General features: G+C 39.7%; 1 protein-coding gene and 1 long non-coding RNA gene across 2 annotated transcripts; one reads left to right on the forward strand and one right to left on the reverse strand.

The window, feature by feature from the left end:
- Nucleotides 1-1,810: 1,810 nt before the first annotated feature.
- STARD4 (StAR related lipid transfer domain containing 4) lies at nucleotides 1,811-15,535 on the reverse strand. The gene is made up of 5 exons (XM_036409397.2): nucleotides 15,422-15,535; nucleotides 14,466-14,515; nucleotides 8,265-8,391; nucleotides 7,135-7,249; nucleotides 1,811-5,678 (listed from the first exon to the last, which is right to left on the reverse strand). Exons 1-5 carry the CDS (start codon nucleotides 15,524-15,526, stop codon nucleotides 5,449-5,451), a joined length of 627 nt encoding a protein of 208 aa, XP_036265290.1. The 5' UTR covers nucleotides 15,527-15,535; the 3' UTR covers nucleotides 1,811-5,448.
- Nucleotides 15,422-24,411, forward strand: LOC118702880. Its single transcript, XR_004982872.2, has 3 exons — nucleotides 15,422-15,543; nucleotides 19,631-19,635; nucleotides 24,092-24,411. It is a non-coding gene; the product is annotated as an uncharacterized LOC118702880 (long non-coding RNA).
- Nucleotides 24,412-24,776: the final 365 nt, after the last annotated feature.

Genomic DNA, 24,776 nt, shown 5'->3' on the forward strand with positions numbered 1-24,776 from the left:
TAAAACCTTCTTAGAATTAAAAAAAAGAAAGGAAAAAGAATACTACACGCCACTAAGCCACCTGTGCAGTTGATAACAGTACTGTGGATGTACCCTCTCTCCTGGGATACACAGGCAGTTCACATTTTCCATCCATTTTCTGTCATCTCCGACTATAGGAGCCTTCATCTATAGTGGACCCTTTGCTCCTAAGGAATAGGAACATGGTGTAATACAAACATTCATGTTGGATGTCATGTGACACCATTAACCTACAGAGGATGCTCCATTACCTCACTACCTCAATTAAGGATAGCTGTGTAAAATGTTTCATGAAGAAGTGAATGACTACTTTGCTATTTTCACTTCTATTTTGGGAGTCTGTCATTCCCCTATTGACATCTGAAAGAACCTTATACACACTTCCCAGAGCTGATCCACTGATGCTATGGCTGGCTATCCAGAGTCATGCCCTCTCTCCAAAAGGCTGGAAATCTTTAGGTTTGCCTTTCCAGCCACAATTACAGCTAGGAGTAATCATGAGTAGTCTGCCACCCAGACTACTAGAAAGAAAACCTACTGGAAGCTTTTGGGAAAGCTTTTGCTTTCCAGATAAAAGACACAGATGAAGGGTGTCATGCCTTCCCCTACTTCCTGACTGGAGCACACATGTAATGTCCACAGCTGGTCAGTCACCTCAACACTGTGAGTTAAAAATGAGGAACTGAGTCAGAAGCCCTGAATTCTTGGCTGATAGATAAAACACTAGCAGCAATTACCTATACCCAGCTTTTTTATGAGAAAAATAACTCCCTATTTGTTTAAACCATTTAGTAGTCATATTTTCTAATGCATACTATCCATGGTATTCATAATTGCTTTCTTATAGCACAGATCAAGCACTTCTTTGTAATCTCTTCCAGCTTTTATAAAACTCCAAATAAAATTATCACCATAATTCCTAATCAAATTAACACATTTAAACATCATACCTAATAAGAGTAATATGCAAATAAACCATCGCTGCGATCCACCCATAAGCCATGCCCACCAGCCAATCAGAGAAAGTATGCAAATTAATACCAACCAAGATGGCTGCAGCCACATAGAGCAGTTGAGAGGCATGGGCTTCCCCAGCAATAAAGGAAGCCAAGCTTTCCACGCACCCTGGCCAGCCTAGGCCTCCACTCAAGGCTACAAAGTTTCAATTATAGAAGATAAATCCCAAGAAAAATGGCGGCAGCCACAGAGCTGGAGAGAACAAGCTAGGGTTTCCTCCAGCAATGGGGAAGCCAAGCTTTCCACCTGCCCTGGCCAGCCTAGGCCTCCACTCAAGACTACAAAGTTTCAATTATAGAAGGTAAACAAATCCAAACAGAAATGGCAGCAAGAGATAAATTGCAAGAGATGAATTTTTATTTAATCATACATGTAAAAATCTTTGGAAACAACAAAATAATGAAGACATCATAATTCCAATTTCCTGTGTTCTGGGATTAATTTATTACTGCTGCTTCCATACTCAGATCCCACCATCCCCTACCTCTAGAAGCTGAATAAGGCAAGGGATAAAAGTAAAAAAAATAAAGGCAAGGGAGATATTGTACATCGGACAAATAATACAGGTTCTAATGGAAGTCCGGTCCATTCCCCAAACTTCCCTAGGTTCTATTCATTTGACCATAGGGTTGGGATAGCTATAGTACCTACTAAATAAAAAAAGACGCTGGATTTTAACATTTTAAGGACGCTAGTATGTTCCTGAGTAAACAGGTAAAATTTTTATCTATAAAGGGAATTTCTCACACCTAAAAGCTTTTTTTTTTTTTTAACTGGGAGACGATTTCAGACATAGAAATCTACAATTTCAAATATACCCAGCCTCAATAAACAGTGAAATGAAGAGATTTTTTTTAACATTTACAACCTCTATAACACTGTAGAAGTTTCTATTATACATAACTGCAGAACACTAAATTCTCATAATTATTTTTGCTGATTATTATGTCAAACATCAAGAGTTAACCAATCAAGAGTTATCAATAAAACTAGTATTTCATGCAAAAGTATCACTTATGATAAATTACCTTTTCTAGTATGAAATTAATTTCCTTAAAAAAAAAAAATAAGTACCATGTACTAAAAACAGTGCTATGCCAAGTAGTATTCCTGTATATACATTTCTAATACAAACTAGCTGTAAGCAAGAGAAAATAACTACATAATAACAAGGCAGATTATATGCTTTCATTAACTGTCCCACGAAAAGTCATCTTTAAAGGAAATTTGGGAGGGCTATAGTTTTTATTATATTGCACTTCTAAGTGATATATTTCTAATGTTCAGCAGTCCCAATTTAGTCAGCACGGAAAGCTCTGGTAATTAGAAAAGGCTTTGTATTTAAGGGTAATTTCATGAAATTCTCTACTTCATATTATAGAATAACACATTAATACATGCACTACAGAACTGTGCTATTTAGTACAGACCACTGGTCCCATGTGGATAATGAGCACTTAAATGTGGCAAGTCCACATTAGTAAAATACACACCAGATTTCAAGGAATTCATATAAAAGAATATAAAATAGCTTAATGACTTTTAATATTGATTGCATGTTGAAAAGATATTTTGGATCTATTGAATTAAATGAACTATATTATTAAAGTTAACCCCAGCTGTTTATTTTTTTAATATTGCTGCTAGAAAATTTAAAATGACATATGGCTTCATATTCTTTTTTCTATTCTACAACAATCCTATAGAAACAGCAGACTCATTAATCCCAACCCACATTCTTAAATTTTTATCATTATGGTACTTGGAGATAACATATTTCAATATATTAACACAAGGTTCCTGAGCTTAGATTCAAATACAACTCTACCTTAAAAAACAAAACAAAATCCTATTCTATAATCTTTTTTCATCTTCTCCATACTGACAACTGTGCTAAACTTTGGTTAGTTATGAGTCTGCACCAGGCAAAAATGTCTTTTGGGGAGATGAAAATGTTCTAAAACTGGATTATGGTGATGGCTGCACAACTATACATGTATTAAACAATCACTGGACTATATACCTACAACCGGCAAATTGTATAGCATGTAAATTACACCTCATAAAATAAAGCTGTTTGTTTTAAGTATATTATACAAGAGCCCAGTAGATCTGAAGTGCCATTTAGAAACTGCATATAAATTTTAGGTAATTCGAATATAAATTTGAATATATATGACTCAATATTGCAATGAGAATTTTTCTATGAGTATCCTGTTACCTGCAGTTGGTCTACAGGAAACAGTGGATTATGTAATCATTCAGAGGTATAAGTGGAATAGGACAAAGGGAACATTAGAGTAACTGAGAGTGGACAGTTCATTTGTGTTTAGGGTTCCCAGATCAGGCAATCACAGCCCTTACCTACAATACTGTTGCAAATCCTTTACCCAATCTGGGCACCTTATAACTGAACATCTGTTGGTATTTCTCCATCTAATAATGCTTCAATAAAAGAATCTTCCTTCTCTACATTAATGAAAACAAATAAAAAAACACATAAAGTCAAAACTAACATTTAATAAATTTCCATAGGAAACTGAAAACTAAACTACTGAGTTTTTTTCCCTATTACAAGAAGAAGAAAAAGTGGGAGAAAAATCCAGCAACAAAGTTACAATTTAGAAAAAATATTAATAAATTTCAAGCTAAGAAAATAGGATCATTTACACATTGTTTCTGTCAGTTCTTGAAACAAATTATTTTCAGTCTAAAACTTGTGAGATATTCACCATGGATACTGTAGTACTACTACTTATTTATTTATTTATTTGTCTATTTATTATTCTTTAAAACATCATTGCTAATAGCAAAAATATAAAGACAAAACCAACTCAACTTTTCTCATTTTATCAAAATGGGTCTGAGGATCTATGACTTACGCTTTCTTTACACTCAGGAAAGCACATTAAAGTAAAACACAGATCTAACCTTCATGTACTTGAACCACCATATGCTCTTGTGCTTTTTGCAGCCTCTCTGGCATGCATTTCCAGATCATGCATTTCCAGAGCATACTTCTACTAACCCACACACAAAAAGGAAATACAATAATAATAACGCAGAAAGTACATTGAACAATGAAATGGGTTTCAAGATGTGTGCAGGCACACAAACCGATTCATACAAAAATCTGCCTGTATTAACCACACACACACAAAGAAAATAAAATGATAATAATTCAGAAAGAACTCACATTGAATAATGAAATGAATTTCAAGATGTGTGCATGTACACAAACAGATAACATACAAAAATTTGCCTGGACACATTGAGATGCCTCAAGTTCTTATTTTAGAAGTAAACTAGGTGGACAATTCAAAAGCCAGAGTCATTTGGGATGTTAAAATCATGTAGAATGTTCTTTTAAGGCAGCCACAGAATCAAGGGACCAATTATTATTGTTCATTCTAGTTACAAAATGACTCATCTAGCATTTGGGTAAATCTCTGAATGTATGTTATAGTTCCAGACAAAAGTTTCATCACAATTATTAATGTTTATGAAGTAGTTAGTAACACTTTGAGTTGAGTGATATTTTTAAAACTGAAACATGTACAGAACATTCATTAAATCTGACCTTCTAGAGAGAGAATTCCCTGTTGCTAAATACAAGATACTACCAGCCACTTCACAAAACTCATACTACTGTTCAATCAGTGATGTGTCCCCATCACATAGTTGGCAGTTTTTGTATTGCTTCCTTCATGCATAAATGTTTTAAGACTCCCAAAATAAATGCACATAAAAAACAATCGTATTTTTAAAGATATTCACAAAATAATGCTATCTAGGTATCAAAATTGAATTGCATTTGATTTGAATCTATAGTTACTATAATATCTACCCATTTATTTCTGATCTTTTCAATACTTGGAGCAGTGCAAGTCAGTTGACAATCAAGTTCATATTTATAAAATATAAAGAGCCTTTCCTTACTCCAAAATATTGGCAAACTCATAGAGCATACCGAAAGCACTAATATTTAACTTTAAAAAAATTAAAACTTTTACAAAATATTCATAAAGCTCGAAAATAGATTATTTTAACCTAACAGCATGAAGCTTGTGCTCTCTCTAAATTCCAAGCAGCCAAAATTCATATTGAGGCACTATTCATTATCTTAAGAGTTTGAATAAAAGACCTATTATCTTCTTCAAGGTGGATTTCTGTCATGCTCTCCATTCATAGACACACAGACTGCCATACCAAACAAAGTGCAAATAACTATTTCAGAAAACTACAATGCCCTCTCTTAGATAATTATTTACTTTAGGAATAAAATAACCCAAAAATATCTCAAATTCTTCCACAAGCTATAAAGATGAGAATAAAAGGTGATGATTTTTACAGGCCAGGAAGCTGAAAGGAGCTGATTCAGAAGGTCATAGTACTACAAGTCTAAATGTCTTATGCCTTTTGTAAGGCTTTTTGTAAATCACCATAGAAGTTGATTAAAGTGCTTGCCATGGCTGTATCTACTGCAGACTGAGGAATCATCCCACGCAGATCCGTCTGAATATAGCCTGTCAAAAGACTCTGGTTTGCATTGTCTGTAAGTGGAACACAAAACCAACCACACGGATGGTTATATCCACGAACAAATGCTGCTCTCTTCTCACTCCAGTCAAGGCTGATCCCTGCAAGGCAATTTTAAAATAACACTATTAACAGAGTGACTGACATAAGTCTAAAACTCTCATTTAAAATGTTAAGATTTCTTGTTTCAATATGTCTTGTTATCCCTGTAGATGAAAATTCAGCCCTAAGAGGGACCATGGATGAAAAAATAAATTAAAAAATTAGCAAGTAGATTTCTGTCAGGGAGCTAAGATAGGTAATGCAGAAACTCTAATTGCCTTTAGAATGGATGGCATCATGTCATCTTGGTAACTCCTTGGAAACGAGGAATCTTGGATGTAGCATCTGGGCCTCAAGGGTGCCAATAACAAACCTATGGACCCAGCCAGTATGGTTCAGTGATGGAGCATCAACCTATCAACCAGAGGGTCATGGTTCGATTCCCAGTCAAGGCACATGCCTGGAATTACAAACTTGATCCCCAGTAGGGAGTGTGCAGGAAGCAGCCTATCAATGATCCTCTCTCATCATTGATGTTTCTATCTCTCTCTTCCTCTCCCTTCCTTTCTAAAATCAATAAAAATGTATTAAAAACAAAAACCTATGGTACCACCACTCTCCTTAGGCACTCCCATATCCAACTCTGTTAGTAGCTGGTCAGAAATAAACAAATAGATGTTTAACTACAACTGGCAACTCAAGTATATACAGAAAACATATTAACTTACCTATAGATATATCTTAGGAAGCAGGAACCTTCTAATAGCACTATTTTTAATTTCAAAAGAAAAATTGTACACAACTCAGAGAAGAATATCCTAACACCAGGGTCAGCAAACTGCGGCTTGCGAGCCACATGCGGCTCTTTGGCCCCTTGAGTGTGGCTCTTCCACAAAATACCACAGCCTGGGTAAGTCTATTTTGAAGAAGTGGCATTAGAAGAAGTTTAAGTTTAAAAAATTTGGTTCTCAAAAGAAATTTCAATTGTTGTACTGTTGATGTTTGGATATTTGGCTCTCTTGACTATTGAGTTTGCTGACCACTGGCCTAACACATACCAAGTTTGTGTGTGTGTGTGTGTGTGTGTGTGTGTGTGTGTGTGTGTGACTAAGAAGCTATTTTTCATTTACTGGATCTTTCTTAGAGGCAGTCATGTGATCCATGTTTGTTAGCTGTGATCTGGAGCAGTGGTCGCCAACCTTTAGGACCTCACAGACCACCAGTGGTCCAAAAGTTTCCTTAAACATGCAGTTGCCAACCTTTCAGACCTCACGGACCACTGGTTGGCGATCACTGACCTGGAGGATAGCATGTAACTGAAAATAAAAACCTAAATTCCAAAATCCTTCTTGATACTGTTATTTTAATCCGTAGGGTTCAGCATTTATAAACAAAGTTTAGGATTATAAAATAAATATGAGAACACATCTTGCATAGAAAAAAAAACCCAGCCTAGAAATCTCAAATATTTAAAACAAATTGAAAGACGACAGTATATGATTTTGAGATCATTACCACAGGATAAAAGCCCTCCGTTATAGTCCACAGTGTAGGAGAAATCAACAAACTCTCTTGGGGAAATAATATTCCAAAGCTGACCAGCAGTAGTGTAACGCATCACACAGCAATTCTGAAGGACAAAAGTTAACAGATGTTACTTACTACTCTAGGGACAAATACATAGACTCATAGATTATAAATTCATCCTTAGTAAGGAACTGATACTCATCTAAAATGTCTTATAATTAGTAGTAATAATTCTTACAGTGATTCTGACAGGTTTAGATTTATACATATATATATATATATATACACACACACACACACACACACACACAAAAGAAGATGTTACTTCATATCCAAATCTCTAATTCAATAGTCGCTTTGTAGCCTTTATGATATTCAACATGGAAGTAGATGGTGTAGCCCTTAGCTGTTTAAGATAAAATACACAAATACATTCACTAAAACACCACATGATTCAATAAAGATGTTTAGCCCAACCCGCATGGCTCAGTGGTTGAACATCAACGTATGAACCAGGAGGTCATGGTTCAATTCTTGTCAAGGCACATGCCCTGGTGGCAGGCTCGATCCCCAGTAGGGGGCATGCAGGAGGTAGTTGATCAGTGATTCTCCCTCACCACTGATGTTTCTATTTCTTTCTCCCTCTGACTTCCTCTCTGAAATCTATAAAAATATATTTAAAAATAAATTCAAACATGGCAAGAAATTAATACAAATAGAAAAAGACAGGAAGCCACTTTTATTTAGAATGCCATCTTTGGTCTTTGATTTTGGCTTCAACAGAAAACTTACATACAATTTACCTGGAAACCTGCATATACCAGTAATAGTGGTGTTTTCAGAATCTTAGATTTCAGAAAATAAACTCACTTCTGACTAACACTTATTAAGCAATCTGAGAAAACTCAAGCTTTTTAAAAGGCAGCAAGGAGTCCCCTGTGAGACCTCTGCCATGATTACTTTTTCTCAAAGCAATGAATGCAAGTGTGTACACATGCTCCCATACACACATGTGCGCTCCCTCTCTCTCTCTCTCTCTCTCTCTCTCTCTCTCTCTCTCTCCCACTACACACACACACACACACACACAATCTGAAGTAATATTTCTAAACAAATACCTCTTCAAAGTTCTCCAAAATGTCCAATGAAGTCATTAAGCTGTCCCAATCCAAGCGACAGGGACCTGGGCGTATATGGTCCATTATATCATTAACAACACCATCTATAATACCTTGGGCTTTGAAACTGGAAATAAAAAAAAAAGTCAAATTCTACTGAATGAAAAATTTCAGCATGCCTTAGTTCTGAACTAACTAGAGCAAACATGTCAATGAAGATTAATTGATTTTTTTATTGTTAATCCTCACCCGAGGATATTTTTCCATTGATCCTTTGGAGAGAAAGGAAGAGAGAGGAAAAGACAGAGAAAAACATTGATGTGATAGAAATACATCGATTGGTTGTCTCCTGGATGTACCCTGACAGGGCCTAGGCCAGGGAGGAGCCTGCAACCAAGACACATGCCCTTGACTGGAATCGAACCCGAGACCCTTTGGTCCGCAGGCCGATGCTTTATCCACTGAGCCAAACCAGCTAGGGCAATGATATTTATTAAAGGGAGTAAATCACAAAAACCTTTCAGAATGTATTCTTTGTCCTCAAATGTAATAAGAAATCTGAAGGCTACATTTTATGTAATCATGAACATGATTACATAAAGTACTGTGGTAAAGTACTGTGATGTTATGCCATGACCAAAAACAATCTGCAGAACTCTGTAATGTTTCCATTTATTTTGCATGCTATTCTTTTCTGTTATATTCTAACATGTTATTAGTATAAACATTTTTATAGGCTGGAAGAATATATATGCAACACATAAACAGAGAATATAATTATTAAACAGGGTATATAATTTTTTCCTATTAAGTCAATGAAAAAAAAATATGGGCAAAAGGACATGATAAGGTTGACCTGAAATGTCAATAAATTTAGAAAAGATGTTCATCTTCACTTATAATCAACTAAATACTAGTAAGATACCATCTCATGTGCCTCTGATTGGCAGAAATTATAAACTTCCAAATAGTGCGTGGAAGGGAATGAGAACTCTCAAACTTCTATCACCACTCTAGAGAGCAATTTGACATGGTTAGTGAAGTTGAATGATGCACATCCCTAAGACCCAGTTACATACCCCAATAAAATCACACACGTGTAGGAGACATACTAAGTTTACTGTAGCACTATTCTTGCATATGTGTCAAACACAAGGCCCACGGGCCAAATCCGTCCCGCCAGGCCTTGCAATGTGGCCCGCACCGCGCTGTCATCACTGCACTCCGCTGCGTTTCCATCACAATGACAGTTTATAACTGTTCAGTAAACCATTCGGCCCGCGATTTAGGCTGGATTTTAGATTTTGGCCCCTTCTCTGATTGAGTTCGACACCCCTACTTTATAGGGAAGAAGTGACAACAACCTATCCATATATATAAAAGCTACCCTCCGGTAGCTATAACATACACTGACCACAAGGGGCAGATGCTCAATGCAGGAGCTGCCCTGAGGTGGTCAGAGCACTCCCACAGTAGGAGCGCCATTCAGCTGACAGACGAGCATGAGAGCACTGGCAAGCGCAGCTATGGAGGCACAAGTCTCTCCCGCGGATACTCCCCCTGCACTCCCCTCCCCAATCTGGACTGGGATAGGGAAAGAACTGACTGGGCGCGAGCCCACAGCAACTTCTCCGATGACACACAAGGAACAAGGATGTGATGATGAGTGGCAGCTGCGCCATCATGGGCGTGCCAGTATCACCCTAGGATCGCAGTGGAGTGGCAGCAAGCCTACCTAGTGGCGGCGGCAGCAGCAGGTGCAGAAGGGCCAGGATGGGCAGGAGCTGTGCAGCCCCCAGCCCAGGCTCCAGCTCCTCCCCAGCTGACTGCTGCTTCATACACTACTTCATACTGTGTGGGGTTACAGTGGTTGAGGCAGCAAGCAATGGCAAAGGCAGGGCTGGAGCCCGACAAGCTAGCAGGTAAGGCTAGGCTGCAGTAGCCTAGAGGTCCACTGATCCCCCCAGGCCAGTTTGAGGGACCATATTTGTGCACAAATCCATGCACCAGGCTTCTAGTCATACACACAAACACACACATACACACACACACACACACACACACATACATATATGCCTATAGTGACCAAATGACAAGTTAACCAATCGCTATGATACACACTAACACCAGAGGGCAGACGCTCAATGAAAGAGATGCCCCCTGGTGGTCAGTGGACTCCCAAAGTGGGAATGCCGCTCAGCCAGAAGCCGGGCTCATGGCTGGCGACCACAGCTGCAGTGGCATGTGCCTCTCCCACCTCCATGGTGAGCAGCTCAGGCTCCTTCCCTGCAGCCTGCTGCTTCATGCACTGTTATACCCCTCAAGGGATGTTGGACTGCCAGTTTCGGCCCAATTTCCTGCAGGGATTGGGCCGAAACTGGCAGTCCAATATCCCCCGAGGGGTCCCGGATTGTGAGAGGACACAGGCCAGGGTGAGGGAACCCATGGATTCGTGCACCAGGCCTCTAGTAAAGTTATAAGTAGGAAATATGCAAACAGATAAACACATTGTGGTATATATATATAGGAAAGTGAAAGAATAGACCACATGACTAAATCCTGAAAATGAAATATGGAGCAAGTTACTAAAGGAAACACATAAACAGATATAGTCAAAATATGAAACAGAAATAGCACAGAGAGCTTTTACCGAGGTAGCAATTACCTCTGGGAGGAAAGAAAAGTGAAGAGAAGAAATGAGAGACAGACTGGCTTTAACTCTATCAAGCAACAATTTTTTTGGGGGGGAGGGGGGTGTCTTTTTTGTTTTCTTTAAAACATCTGAAGCTATTTTATCATTTTGCAAATTTCAAGTTCTAACTTATATGATCTCTCCCATCCTAAATCTGCTCTTGCCTTCTGTGTTCTCTAACTTGGGGTGGAGGATGGGGAATCCTATATAACAGAGGTAATATGCAAATTGACCATCACTACAATACACAAGATAACTGCCCCTATGTGGACACAAGATGGCCATCACAAGATGGCCAACAGGGGGGTGCAGGACAGTAGTGGGCAATCAGGCCAGCAGGGGAGAGCAGTTGGGGGGACCAAGTCTACAGGGGAGGACAGTTAGGGGTGACCAGGCCTGCAGGAAAGGATAGTTAGGGGAGACCAGGCCAGCAGGGGAGGACACTTAGGGGTGATCAGGCCTGCAGAGGAGGACATTTAAGGGTGACCAAGCTGGCAGGGGAGTGGTTAGGGGGTGATCAGGCTGGCAGGCATTAGCAGTTAGGGGTAATCAGACAGACAGGCAGGCAGGCGAGCAGTTGAGAGCCCGCAGTCCTGTACTGTGAAAGGGATGTCCCATATTGGAGAGGGTGCAGGCTGGGCTGAGGGACACTCACCCTCCACCCCCTGCCTCCCTGTGCACAAATTTAGTGCACCGGGCCTCTAGTGGGGATAATAAAAAATAATCCAGTCATCCAAATTAGAAATCTGGGATTCAACTTTGATCTTCTTTTTCTCTTAACCCTATTCCAACAGCCAGAATTAAGAAGTCACCATGCTTTAACAAGATGATTTCCTATACGTAAAGTGCTTAGAATAATACCTGGTTCTCAAATGTTGTCATCACTATCATCATCATCTACCATCACCATCACTAAATCTCTTTCATGTTCATTTGCCCTTTTCAACTCCTGTGCTTTGTCTTTAGTTTATGCACTGTATCCAACTCAACGTTCCACCAGTCTCTGGATCTTCTGATCACACCTCTTTAAGCATATGAAAAGCCACAAAGGTCTTCCCAGGAATATACACACCAACACAAAACTTTGTATACAATCTTAGGGAGCTTCAAGAAGCAAGTCATGGACTCCAAGGGTAAAACCTCTTCTTTGAACTCTTATTGCTCTCATTTTACAATGCTACTTAACACTATTTTTTTCCTTCTTTTAATTGGTATATTTATTTATTTATTTTACTTAACACTATTATTAGAGTAAATTTAAAACCCTTTGAGGGCCTGGGAGGTGGGGAGATTGTGCCATACTGAATCCCTTAGTTTAGCATTCAAAGTTCTTGCACATATATTGTTCTCCCCACCCTCATACTTTATGTTTCAGCTATACAAACACAATTTCTACTTCTCTAAACTAACTTGAAGAGTTTCCCATTTGTGTGTATGTAGAAGATGCAATTCCTTCTGCCTGGAATATGAATCAGTCTTCCATTCCCTAAGAAATACCAATTATTCCTTTTAGACTCAGCTCACAGATTAGCTCCTGTATGAAGTCCTTTCAAACCACCAAGCATAATGCTACATACTCTTTTCAACCCTCTCTGGGAATTATTGATCTAAAGGATTAACTTTTCACCCTTGCCTACAATGCTTAATCCACCCTCAGTTTCTCAGTCCTCATCATAAATATTGTATGACTCATCTTTCTGGAAACGCTATCTCTGGTATTTCACTTCAAACATTCTGTATATAGTAAGTGGGGCCAAACCCCAGTTTCATTTTAGAAAGGACTGAGTCCCAAGTGAAGATCCTATATAATAAAAGTATATGGTAAGTGTCTGACCCTTCAACCATTCAACCAGTTGCTATGATGCGCACTGACCACCAGGGGGCAGATGCTGCAACCTGTAGGTTAGCTTGCTGTTGGGGTCCAGCCAATTGGGACTGCAGGCCTCCCCATGGTTTCTCCTTGGCCCCACTTGTGCACTGGTGGGGTCCCTCGACCTGACCTGAGCCCTCTCTCGCAATCTGGGACCTCTCAGGGGATGTAAGACAGCTGGTCTGGGCTCAATCCCCGCAGGCCAGGCCGAGGGATCCCACTGAAGCACAAATCTGTGCACCGGGCCTCTAGTTTAACTATAATTACACAAAGCAATTGTCCCCACTGGTTTTAAAAAGCAATTATTTTTTTCTGGTTAAAGGGATAATTCATGTTCAACTACCTGCAAATAAAAAATGGAAATAAAACCACCCACAAAAATCACCAAAATCACCATTTGGTGTTTAATAAAAACATTTCAACATATAAAAATATAAAAAGTCAACTCACAAATGTGTTATATACAGTTGAATATTCACTTTAGATTATATGGTGAGCATTTTTTTATGTTTTTAAATAATATTTGAAAAAAATTTTTTTAATGTAAAATGTCACATGTTCCATAATTTAATCATTCATCAACTATTGATTATTCAAGTTGTTTTTAATTTTTAATATATAGGCAAAGCTGTGATGCGAAAGATAAGAACTTAACTATTGTCTTTCTGATGATTTCTCCAAGATAAATTCCTAGCATAAAGTATGCTATAGCACTGAGTAAATGTAGAAGAGTATTAGAAGAATCATATATAACTAGAGGCCCAGTGCAGATTCATACACCAGTGGGGTCCCTCTGCCAGGCCTCCGGGGATTGGGCCGAAATCGGCTCTCCGACATCCCCCGAGGGGTCCTGGATTGTGAGAGGGCCCAGGCCAGGCCGAATGACCCCACCGGTGCACAATCGGGGCAAGAGAGTTCCAGGGCATGTCCGGCCCATTTTGCACAGTCACAATTGGCCAGACTGCAGCAGCAAGCTAACGTACTGGTTGAAGTGTCTGCCCCCTGGCGGTCAGTGCACATCATAGCGACTGGCCTAATGCTTAGCTTATTAGGCTTTTAATTGTGTGCGTGTGGAAAGAGAGACCAGAGGCCCAGTGCACAAAAACTCATGCACTCTAGGGGTCCCTCAGCCCGGCCTGCACCCTATCGCATTCCGGGAGCCCTCAGGGGATGTCCAATTAATGGCTTAGGCTCGCTCCCCTTAGTGCTCCTACAAAGGCAGGAGAGGTTCCTGTCACCACTGGGCTGCACTCACTGTGGGAGTGCACTGACCAGCAGGGGGATGCTCCTGCATTCAGCATCTGCCCCCAGTGGTCAGTGTGTGACATAGCAACTGGTCATTATGCCGTGCATTCAATTTGCATATTAGCCTTTCATTAGACAGGATGCTAAGAAATTAAGATCATATCAGTCATTTCACATCATTATTTATGATCCCCTCACTATCAACTCAGTCCAGAAGGGTTATGGAAATAGGCTCTGACTTCATGACGTAACTTGCTTCTCAGAAAGTTTAAATCTTAAAAGGAGAGGCCTAATTTTACTGGCAATAATAGTAATCAATGTTTCTGTGTGTGTGTATGTATAAAACACTTAGCAATGTCTTAAGAGCTACCTAAAACTACTAGAATTTACTCACAGATATCCATTAAATTCTTCTGAAGGTTTTCTCCAAATTGTGACATCTCTCTAGAAAAACAATAATATAAGTGAAACCTTGGATATGAAACTGACAATTTCATACGTCTAGAGTATTAGTCTTTGCTTTAAAACTTAAGTAAATATTTGGAGATACTTAAAGTTATTTATACCATCACATGATCCACATTTGAATTTCTTCTCTATCCTAAAATCCTCACATTTTATTTAAACCAGACCTCTAAGAAAAATTTCTCAGTAGCTTAATGTGACCCAAATACTGTGAAGATTCAGTGATGGCACTATCTCACTGGCCATTTATTATTTTCCTTATTCCAATTTGTCTACTGGTAAATTTAGAATAAGACATTAAGAACCCTAAATATTTCATTCTGAACTCGCTCACATCTTTTAAAATATTAAACAATTCACATATGTTCTGACAGTGCTACCTTGAATTGATCCCTACATCTTTTTCTGATAATTACCCAAGAAATTCTGCATATCAGAATAGCTAAAGCACTTAACTGAAAGAGTCCTGGATTCTAGGATTGGCTCTGTCAACACTCAGCCATAAGATAATTTGGGCACGTCCTGTTGCTAAAAATACTAACTGGTCACTCTCACAAGCTTGTTGAAATATCTGAAACTATTCCAAACTACCAATTACTATACTTCCTTAAATTGACAATGACACACTCTATTTGTTGACTTAACAGGCTATTCTTTAGGCTCTTGTTGCCCAAGTCTATTCTCATGTCCAATATCTAAAGAACTACTGAAAGCAGTACAGGATTACTATGTTTATTCCTTTATGAGCTGCTAAACCACCCACTGTATTAGGAAAATTATCTATCCCACACAGCCATTTGCAGTATGGTCCACATTTTCCCATATTATTCTGAAAGATATTAACCAATTCATTAGACAACATATACCCCAATTAAACTAATTTACCGTTTTCTTTGCAACACGCCATTTATCCTCTTCAATGCTATGGTACTGGATGAGAGTATTTTTAAGTTTAGTTGCAAAAGCAGCAGCATCTGGCAGGCCTTCCATTTTTTTATTTTTTCCCTGTTAGAAAGATCAAAAATCAGCATCAGCAAACGCCACAATTTGATGCAGTGGGTTTCGAATGTGGCTTCATAATAGAATATCCTGGGGAGCTATAAAAAAGACCTATACCCGAACCCCACTCCAAATCAACTAATCAGAATCTCTGGTAGTAGGACCTGGGCATATATAGGTTTTTTCCTAAATATTTTCAATGTAAATAACACATAGGGTTGAGAAACATTTTAAATTATTAAAATCACTCATATATAAAATAATACAATCCTATATTTCCTTACCAATAGAATCCAATGAAAAGAAATAAAATTCCAGGTCACTTAAAGAAAAAAAATTGCTATTTCCAAAATACAAAAATAATACACAAGTTATAGATCTTTAAAAACTTCCTTAGATTTTAGCCACTGAAAATTTTTTTATTTTACTATCCAACAGATTTAGAACTCATTCTAGCAAACAAATGAGAACCAGAACTGGAAACCTCTTCTAAAGACAGGGCTACAGAACTCCAAACAATTCACATTTTTAAAATGCTCCACTGTCTTTAATATTGTATTGCATTTGATGAAGTGTTACAGGATTCAACCAGCTGACAGTGTAAGGAAGAAGGTCCTAGTGAAGACTTTTAGAACCACTACACAGTGTCAACAAACGGTTAAATTTAAGGAAACCATTTTAACTATATAAAACAGAAAAAGTACTATAGCATTAATAATCCCCAAAACAAGGTACTATTCACTATTGTTTTTGAAAGGAAATGATTACTAATATTGAAAGATAACAATATAAGGGATTCTGCTATGTGATGGTTTTAAAACACTGCTGCCAATTCTTTGACACACCTCCCATGAAGATATGGAGTCTAGGACACCCAGGCTCTCTTCCTTAGGATGACTCCTTTGGGAGTACTTTGAACAACATGCAAGCATGCAAAAAATCTGGCTACCCTGAAGCCAACATATGGAAAGCCATGGGAAGAGGGAGAGAGACAGCAACCTCTCCCAGATCCAGAAGCTTATTGCCTAATGTGCATCTCTTGCTTCCCTCCAACCACCTTAGCCTTCCCATCTTAAGAATTTGCTGATACAGCTGTGCGTCACTGCAGGTTGCCCAGGACCAAACCAGAGAGGGTCGGACCTGCATTACAACCATTTGTCCACTGCCCAGACTATCATTGCTGACATGTACACATAAGGAACTGTTTGACACTGAAATTGGGACTCAAAAGAACTGTTGGCCCAGAAAGAATCTCATTACAGACTGATTCATTTGCCTCTCAGCATAACCATTATGGCTTGTCTCAGTTTCAGTTCTTATATTTCTAGTATCACATGATCTCACTCATCTAGAGGAAATAATGAACAACATAACTGATGAACAAAAACAGACCAGGAGACAGGGAAGCATCGATCAGACTGTCAAACCTCAGAGGGAAGGTAGGGGAGGGTGGAGGTAAGGTGGAGAGATCAACCAAAGGACTTGTATGCATGCATATAAGCCTAATCATTGGTCACGGACAACAGGGGGGTGGGGGCACACATGGGGAGGGGTTTGGGATGGGAATGGGGGGATGAGGATAAATATGTAATACCGTAATCAACAATTAAAAAAAAAAAAAAGAATTTGCTAGTAAAAGGGTAATTGAGCCAGTTGTGCAAAGTCCAAAACCTTGAAATCACATGAGATTCCTATCCACACCCCTCAACCTATTTACCTACAATGTTCTTGTCCTACCAGCTTTCTTTCTGTTTCTCAAATAGGCCAAGCCTGTCATGGACTTTGGCCTTTGAACCTGCTATTTCTCTGCCTGGATTGCTAGATCCCAAATTTGAGCACGACCAAAAACAACCTATGACAACAATTTTTCAATTGGAACCTTTGTCCTTAATAGGGTCTTTTATTAAGTCACTATTATAGTCTTCTTTTCTTTTTTCTTTTTTTTTTTTTTAATATATTTTATTGATTTTGTACAGAGAGGAAGGGAGAGAGATAGCCAGAAACATCGATGAGAGAGAGTCATCGATCAGCTGCCTCTTGCACACCCCCTACTGGGGATATGCCCGCAACCAAGGTACATGCCCTTGACCGGAATCGAACCCGGGACCCTTCAGTCCCCAAGCCGACACTCTATCCATTGAGCTAAACCGGTCCCGGCTATTATAGTCTTCTTTTCTTACAGTGTTTATCATGATCTGAAATAAATTGTTCACTTATTGGTATACTGTTTTCTACTCTTTGACCACGACATCCCTAACTAAGAGCAGGGGCTCTTGTCTGTCTGCCTTATTCACCACCATAGCCTCACTAATGAGAACACCGCCTGGAACACACCAGGCATCTAAGTGTGTTTGCTTCAAAACAAGAATTATTTGATCTTTGTTTTGTCTCCTTTTGGTTCCATGGTACTCTCCAGAACAGCCTAAAAAAGAAAAGGTTTTGGGGGAAAAGCTGCCCATTTGCAGACCCATCAAACCAAGAGAAGATTTAAATAAAATATCAAGCCTCTATGGAAACAAAGCTTCAATTCTCAACTACAGATGCATGCATTAGAACCATCTTTGCTGTATTTTGTAGTAGCTGCTGCTATTGACAAAGACTCTCTCCTTAGTTCCTCTAAGTCTGATGTTTAACTAGGCTTAGCTCTTGAGCTCGTCCTTAGCCCCCTTGGTTGTTTTAGCAAATATCCTGCTAAGTCAGTTTCGTGAAAATTCCCCACCCTCAGAAATTCCTTATCCCACTGCTTCTGCCTCCCTCAAGTTTTGACCCTGTTTTTGAAATGTTAGCTTTCAGGGCCCACTGCCAGGCAGTGTGATTCCGTGGGTCTGATCTGGGATAGGCCCCAGAAATCCAGGTCCTTTAAAAAGCCTCACTGGTCATTCTGTCATCCAGCCAGGACTCAAAACCACTGATGTGAAAACTAGAGGTGAGAGAAATAAATCAATGTTGCAGTCAATACTTACATAGTGCAATACAGAGCATACAAGCCATTAAAAATGATAAACACTGAAATAATATAGAGCAGTAGGGGAGGGAAAAACTTTTTCTCTACCCTCTTAAGGTTCTGTCTCGAGATGTGGGAATTAAGCTGACAAAAGGTTAACAAGGAAAAAGGGTACACAAATCTTATTTGATGTTAACATTTTAATTTAAGGCTCAGAGGTCTTCATTAAAAAAAAGAAGTGTAGTGAAGACTAGGGAGGGGCAAGGGCTAGGTGAAGGGGGACAATAAGGGGATATCTGTAATACTGTGAACAATAAAGAGAGAGAGAGAGAGATAAAGCAATGCAATGCCTGATCCTGTTTGGGATCTTGTACCAGAATGAAAATTGTTATGAAGGACATTATTGGAACAAGTAGCAAGATTTAAAATAAAATAAAAAAATAAAAACCTATTGCTGAAACCGGTTTGGCTCAATGGATAGAGCGTCGGCTTGGGGACTGAAGGGTCCCAGGTTCGATTCCGGTCAAGGGCATGTACCTTGGTTGCGGGCATATCCCCAGTAGGGGTGTGCAAGAGGCAGCTGATCGATGACTCTCTCTCATCGATGTTTCTGACTCTCTGTCTCTCTCCCTTCCTCTCTGTACAAAATCAATAAAATATATTTAAAAAATAAAAATTTAAAAAAATAATAAAATAAAAAAACTATTGGTTAGAGAAAGCAACACTGCAAAAGGTTAACAGTAATCTGGTAGAAAGATAAGCAAGAGTTTTTTGCACTCTCCCGGCAACTTTTCTGTAAGTTTGAAATAATTTCTAACTAAAGATAAAATGTAATACTAAGTTTTTAAAAAGTATCCTAATACTTTAGAAAATAATAAAATCATATGAGGCAATCACTAAAATATTTTATTTACCCCAAAGTTTAATCAATAACGGGGGGGGGGGGGGGGGGGTGGAGACTCAAAGTAGTAGATAGACCCAAGGCTTATACAGCTTTTAATAAAGGGTGATTAATTCTGGAGAAGTGACAAGATGAGGAAAAGGTAGGTAAATCATGGGAAGTAATTATCTGGAAGAAAACAATGGAAGATAGGTTATTTTAGTAAAATTTGTGCAGACCATCTCTATGCCAACTATCTGTCTCCAGTGAGGAGCTGTCCTCTTGCTGATGGAGGAGAGGGGACAGAGAAAACCCTCCCAAAGGGAAACGTACGTCCTGCTTTTAGGCAGATAGTGGGAGGAAAAAGCTCTTTTTTCATTTGCTGCTTATTAATTGCCTTCAGCTCAAAATAATCCTTCTCCCAAGTGGTATATTGTGGAGTGGCATATTACAGAAACATGGAAAAGTATATAGAGAAAATTCAATAATATAAAATTTAGGACCTATGTAAGTGGTGCCAAATATATAACAAGTACAGGTCCTATCGTCAGACTCAAAGTGAATGAGCGCATTCAGAAAGTCTGCCAGTCAGGAGTATATCCCATTGCCACTCAAGAGATTGCCAACTTGATAGGTAGGACAAGGATCTTATTCAAGAATATGTTATAAACAAGCACGAGTTCTTAGAGAAGACTTGCAAAAGAAATTTCATTTATCTATTACTAGGATCATCATAATTAAAACAATGTTATTTAAACCCCACATCACCTGCCAGATAATCCTGTGGTTGGCAGATAATTTTTAAAAAATATTTGATAGAAATCAAAGAGGAAATGAAAAGCTACTATTATAAACAACGTTATCTACTATTATAAACAAATCCAGCAACAAAATGTAAGCAATAAAAATTACCTATAAAGATAGGAATCTTTAGTAATCATTGCTAGTAATCAGTGTAAAGTCCAAACTCCTTAATATGACTTATGGGCTCCTTTAGGAACTGGCCAAGCTTCACTACCTAGTTTCTACTCTTCTTTCCTGGATTCCCCTGAAAATTACCGTATTTTTCGGACCATAAGACGCACCAGTTTTTAGAGAAGGGAAATGAAGAAAAAAAGATTCTGAAACAAATAGTGTCCTAAAATATTTTATGTGCATTAAAACCCAACATCACAGTCATAAACACATGTAATCAACCCTGTAAAGTAAACAGCAGCATTTAGAACCATTTTAGAGCCGGGGAAGCACACAGAGACCACACAGAGCCGGGCAAGTAAAAAAACTTTTTTTTTAAAGTATATGTGTAGGCTATATTTGGACCATAAGACGCAGGGACTTTTTCCCCCCACTTCTGGGGGAAAAAAAGTGTGTCTTATGGTCCGAAAAATACGGTAAGTTAGTTTCCCCTCCCAAGTTTTCTCACAGCAACTCTGTAATGTTATTATTCACTTGTCATCTTCTCCCATTTAACTGTCAGTCTTTGGGGCGGGAAATGTGAAGTTTAGAATGTTGTCAGAACACAGTGAATAAAACAGAAAAATAATGGTGAGCTACTAGCCTGACTTGTGGGAGACCTCAAGATATCTAAGGCAGGTCCATTCATACTAATCATCCTTGAGCTTCTGAATGACTAAACCTTCCATTAATGTAATGAAACAACAATTTTTCAAAGATGTCTACTAGTTTACTTATCAAGCATCTAGTGTATTCCAGATCCTAGAACGACAGTGATGAACATAATCTAGTTTTTGGTTTCAAAATTGATTTCCACCCTTCAAGTAAACTTTTAACTGCAATAACAACAAAAACTAAAATATTAAAAATTATTGAGTCACTTTAAGGATAGTGGAGTAGGAGTGGAGTAGGAAAGGAAGAGAACTATAAACTTGGAAAACTCTCTTTTAGCCAATGAACTATTTAACCAGGCAGTTAATTCTTACATGAATTTTTGTTCAAGATTAAGTTCAACAGGGTATAATGGTTATTGTCTAAACCACCTGAGTGGGCAGGCATGACAGAAGATCCCTAGAAATATATCGATATTCCAGGACCAAAAAGAGGCAGTATTGAGGTTATCAAACTCTTGGCACTCTCCTAATATAACAAGGTATTCACGCTAATTGAATGGAACGCATACCATATGCCCTCTATACTATATAATCTCCACCTGTGGAGGATGTCAGGAAATGTTTTAAATACCATTTTGAACTCCCTCTCAATAATTCTTTGATTCCCTTTCTTGACCTTTTATCAAGAAACTCTCCAACTCTATCACATTTCAGAGAGAACAAGTACCACTTAATCAGAATCTAAGAGCTCCATATATAAGATTATATGCTCTTGACAGTTTTATTACACAGTGCTGAGTAATGCCTATCTTCATGTTTTACTTACTTTAACCTTTTTGTTCATGTTTTCTATGTCCATAGTTTTGAAGTGATCACTGGTGTAAATAGTGGGTGTCATTATAGGGTGGACAGCTCTCCCCAGTTAAAATTTTTCTATAAGTACCATAAGTCATTGATCAATACAACCCCAATTTTTGTCAAATATATGTCCAGTGAAATGGTCACAGGTTGCATTTTATAGAACATAATAAACCCCATAATAAAAAGTGAATGCCATAAAAATATGTTTCTACTTATGTGGTAAAATGAAGTCAGAACTCATTCCTTAAAGAAGCTCATATAGAAATCGACCTCCCATTAACCGATAGATATGAGTTTCATTTAAGTGAATAGCTTCAATTTAACATGCCATAGATTTCACCCCAAGATGTGGTGCAAACCAACGCCTTGTAAATTAAATTATATTTTCTACCTAACATAAAAATTTCAGCACATGCATGATTCCCAATCAATCTTGAATTAGCAATTTAGCTTTCCTAACTCAGTCAACTATGGAGTTTCTCATTTTTGAGAGGTGGCTGTAGCATTTGCCACAGGGAAACCTATTTTGCAATGTGACTAGTGTTCCTCTGTTTTAGTGCTCACTCTGATTGATTTTTAGCACAAGCTTTACAACAATGTTGAGACTTTTTACAACATTTACAGCAATAATTCTAATATCACAACTTTAAGTTTATTCCAAGTTAATAATGTTCAAGCTCCTAATGATCTAATCCTTTATGTAAAAGAATAAAGCTAACATTTTAAAATCATTTGCTGCGAGATCAATTTTCAGGCCACTTTAAACTGTATTTTTCCACTTAGTCTTCATAAAGAACCTTAAGAGCCAACCCTATAATTATTCCTATTTTACAAAAAGGGAAAGGGGCAACAGGGAAATCAGGTCACTTGTCTAAGACCATACAGCTAGTAAGTGATGGAGCCAGAATTCCAACCCAGGGCTTCTGCCTTCGAGGCTAAAGATCTGTTCTGTAAAACGCTGAAAGCTGATCACTGGCTAGAAGAGACCTATGCAGGAGTAAAAAGGAATATCTTATCCTTTGAGACAGCATGGAGGGACCTGGAGAGTATCATGTTAAGGGAAATAAATCAATCAGAGAAAGACAAGTAGCACATGATCTCACTCATATGTGGAACCTAAGTAACAAACTGATGAACTTAGTGATCCAGAGACATGGTAGCATGGAACAGAGTGCAGAACCTGAGGGACGTCAGGGGAGCATAAGTGAATGAGTGGGTGGGAAGTAATCAACCAAGAACTTGTATGCATATATGCATGGCCCAAAGCCACAGATAATGGGGTGGTGAGGGCCTGGGGCGGATTAGAGGGGATTAATGGGGGGGAAAGGAAGACATATGTACATATGTAATACTTTCAACAATAAAGAATTATTTTAAAATATATATATGATATCATATTGAATTTGTTATATTTTGTTCTGGTTTCTGAACCCAAAATAGCTCAGGTAGATTTCCTTTATTTTTTAATGATTTTTAATGATTTCAGAGAGGAAGAGATAGAAACATCAATGATGAGAATCATTGATCGGTTGCCTCCTGGCACGCCCCCTTCTAGGAATGGAGCCAGCAACCCCCGCGTGTGTCCTTGACCAGAGCAGAACCAGAGACTCTTCAATCAGCAGGGCTACCTAAACTCCATCCACTGAGCCAAACCAGCTGGGGCTCAGGTAATCTTCCTTAATGGTCAATTAAGGATTAACAGCAGTAACATGAACTTATTGAGGAGTTACATGAGTTTATACACTTAGCACCGAACTTGGAAGACACCTATAAGCAGCACTGGGAAAAGCTGTCTTTTATCATCATCATCACCACCATCATCATCATCATCTTAGTCAATGCCTCCAGTGGGAGGATGGATCCTATGTTGTCTGTGCTTCCACTGAAAACTGGGAAGCCCGGCGCCCTTCACAGACCGTGACCTCACCAATCTACACCACCACGGCCCTGGAAGCAAAGCCATCCCCGCCCCTTCCCCTTTTAACAAATGAAGAAACTGAGGCCTAATCGGGGTCCACATCCAGGTGAGCAGTGTGCAGAGACCAGGTGCAAGCCCCGGGTTACGGCCGGACCGCTCCCTCCCCTCCCCTCCCCTCCCAGGGGCTCCGTTTTCTTCCTCCCCGGTGAGGTCTACACCCTCCGGGCGGCCCCGGGGCGCCACCTCCGCCCTCCGCCGCCGCCTCCCCCGCCCCACTCCAAGCCAAAGCCCCGGGAAAATGCACCGGGCCTGCCGCCCTCCCTCCCCCGGAGCCCCCTCACGGCCCCCGGCGCCCCCTGCGCCCCCGCCCAAGGCTACCTGAGAGGAAACGAGGAGTGCGGGGCGCCCGGCGGGGAAGCGTCCGACCAGGAACCGACTCCCCACTCTCCGATACACTGACGCGTTCAGCGCTCTCGGCTTCCCCGCCCATCGGGGCCCCGGGCGATGGCAGCCAATGGGCGTCCAGCCCCTGCAGTTCTCTGCCAATGAGGAGGCACCGAGCTGCCGGGAGGCGGGCAGAACCTCTAGCCACACCCACAGCTCGAACCTGGTGTCCCGGTTCGAGGGCTAGTAGCAGAAGTTGGCCCGAGCAACGTGTGTTGGCTTGGATTGGCCGGCATGGCGGCGTGCGGGGTGCTGATTGGCCACCGGGGAATGGAATGATTCCGCGTGGGTGGGCGGTGGCGGGAACTGGCCCGGGTTCCATGGGAAGGTAGTGAAGTTTCCACTGGGCTTATCTAGCTAGGGCTTGGTGTCCCCGGGCTGATTTCAGCTGGGAGAAATACAAACACAAACAGGGAGGAATGGCGTAGGATGGGATTAGCCTGGCTTAATCTCAACTATTCAGAGGCAATACCTCGCAGCTGCGCTCCCCTCCCAGGACCAAAAGTCAAATTAGAAAAGGCTCCTGTGCTGAGGAGGATGCTCCCTTTGGCCCCACTGCCCCTGACTTAGAGTGGAGAGCACTCCAGGAGGATGCAAATAAACAAAGTCATTGCCACAGAGCGAAT

Source organism: Pipistrellus kuhlii, unplaced genomic scaffold (genome assembly GCF_014108245.1).
Source record: "Pipistrellus kuhlii isolate mPipKuh1 unplaced genomic scaffold, mPipKuh1.p scaffold_m20_p_4, whole genome shotgun sequence".
Lineage (NCBI taxonomy): Eukaryota > Metazoa > Chordata > Mammalia > Chiroptera > Vespertilionidae > Pipistrellus > Pipistrellus kuhlii.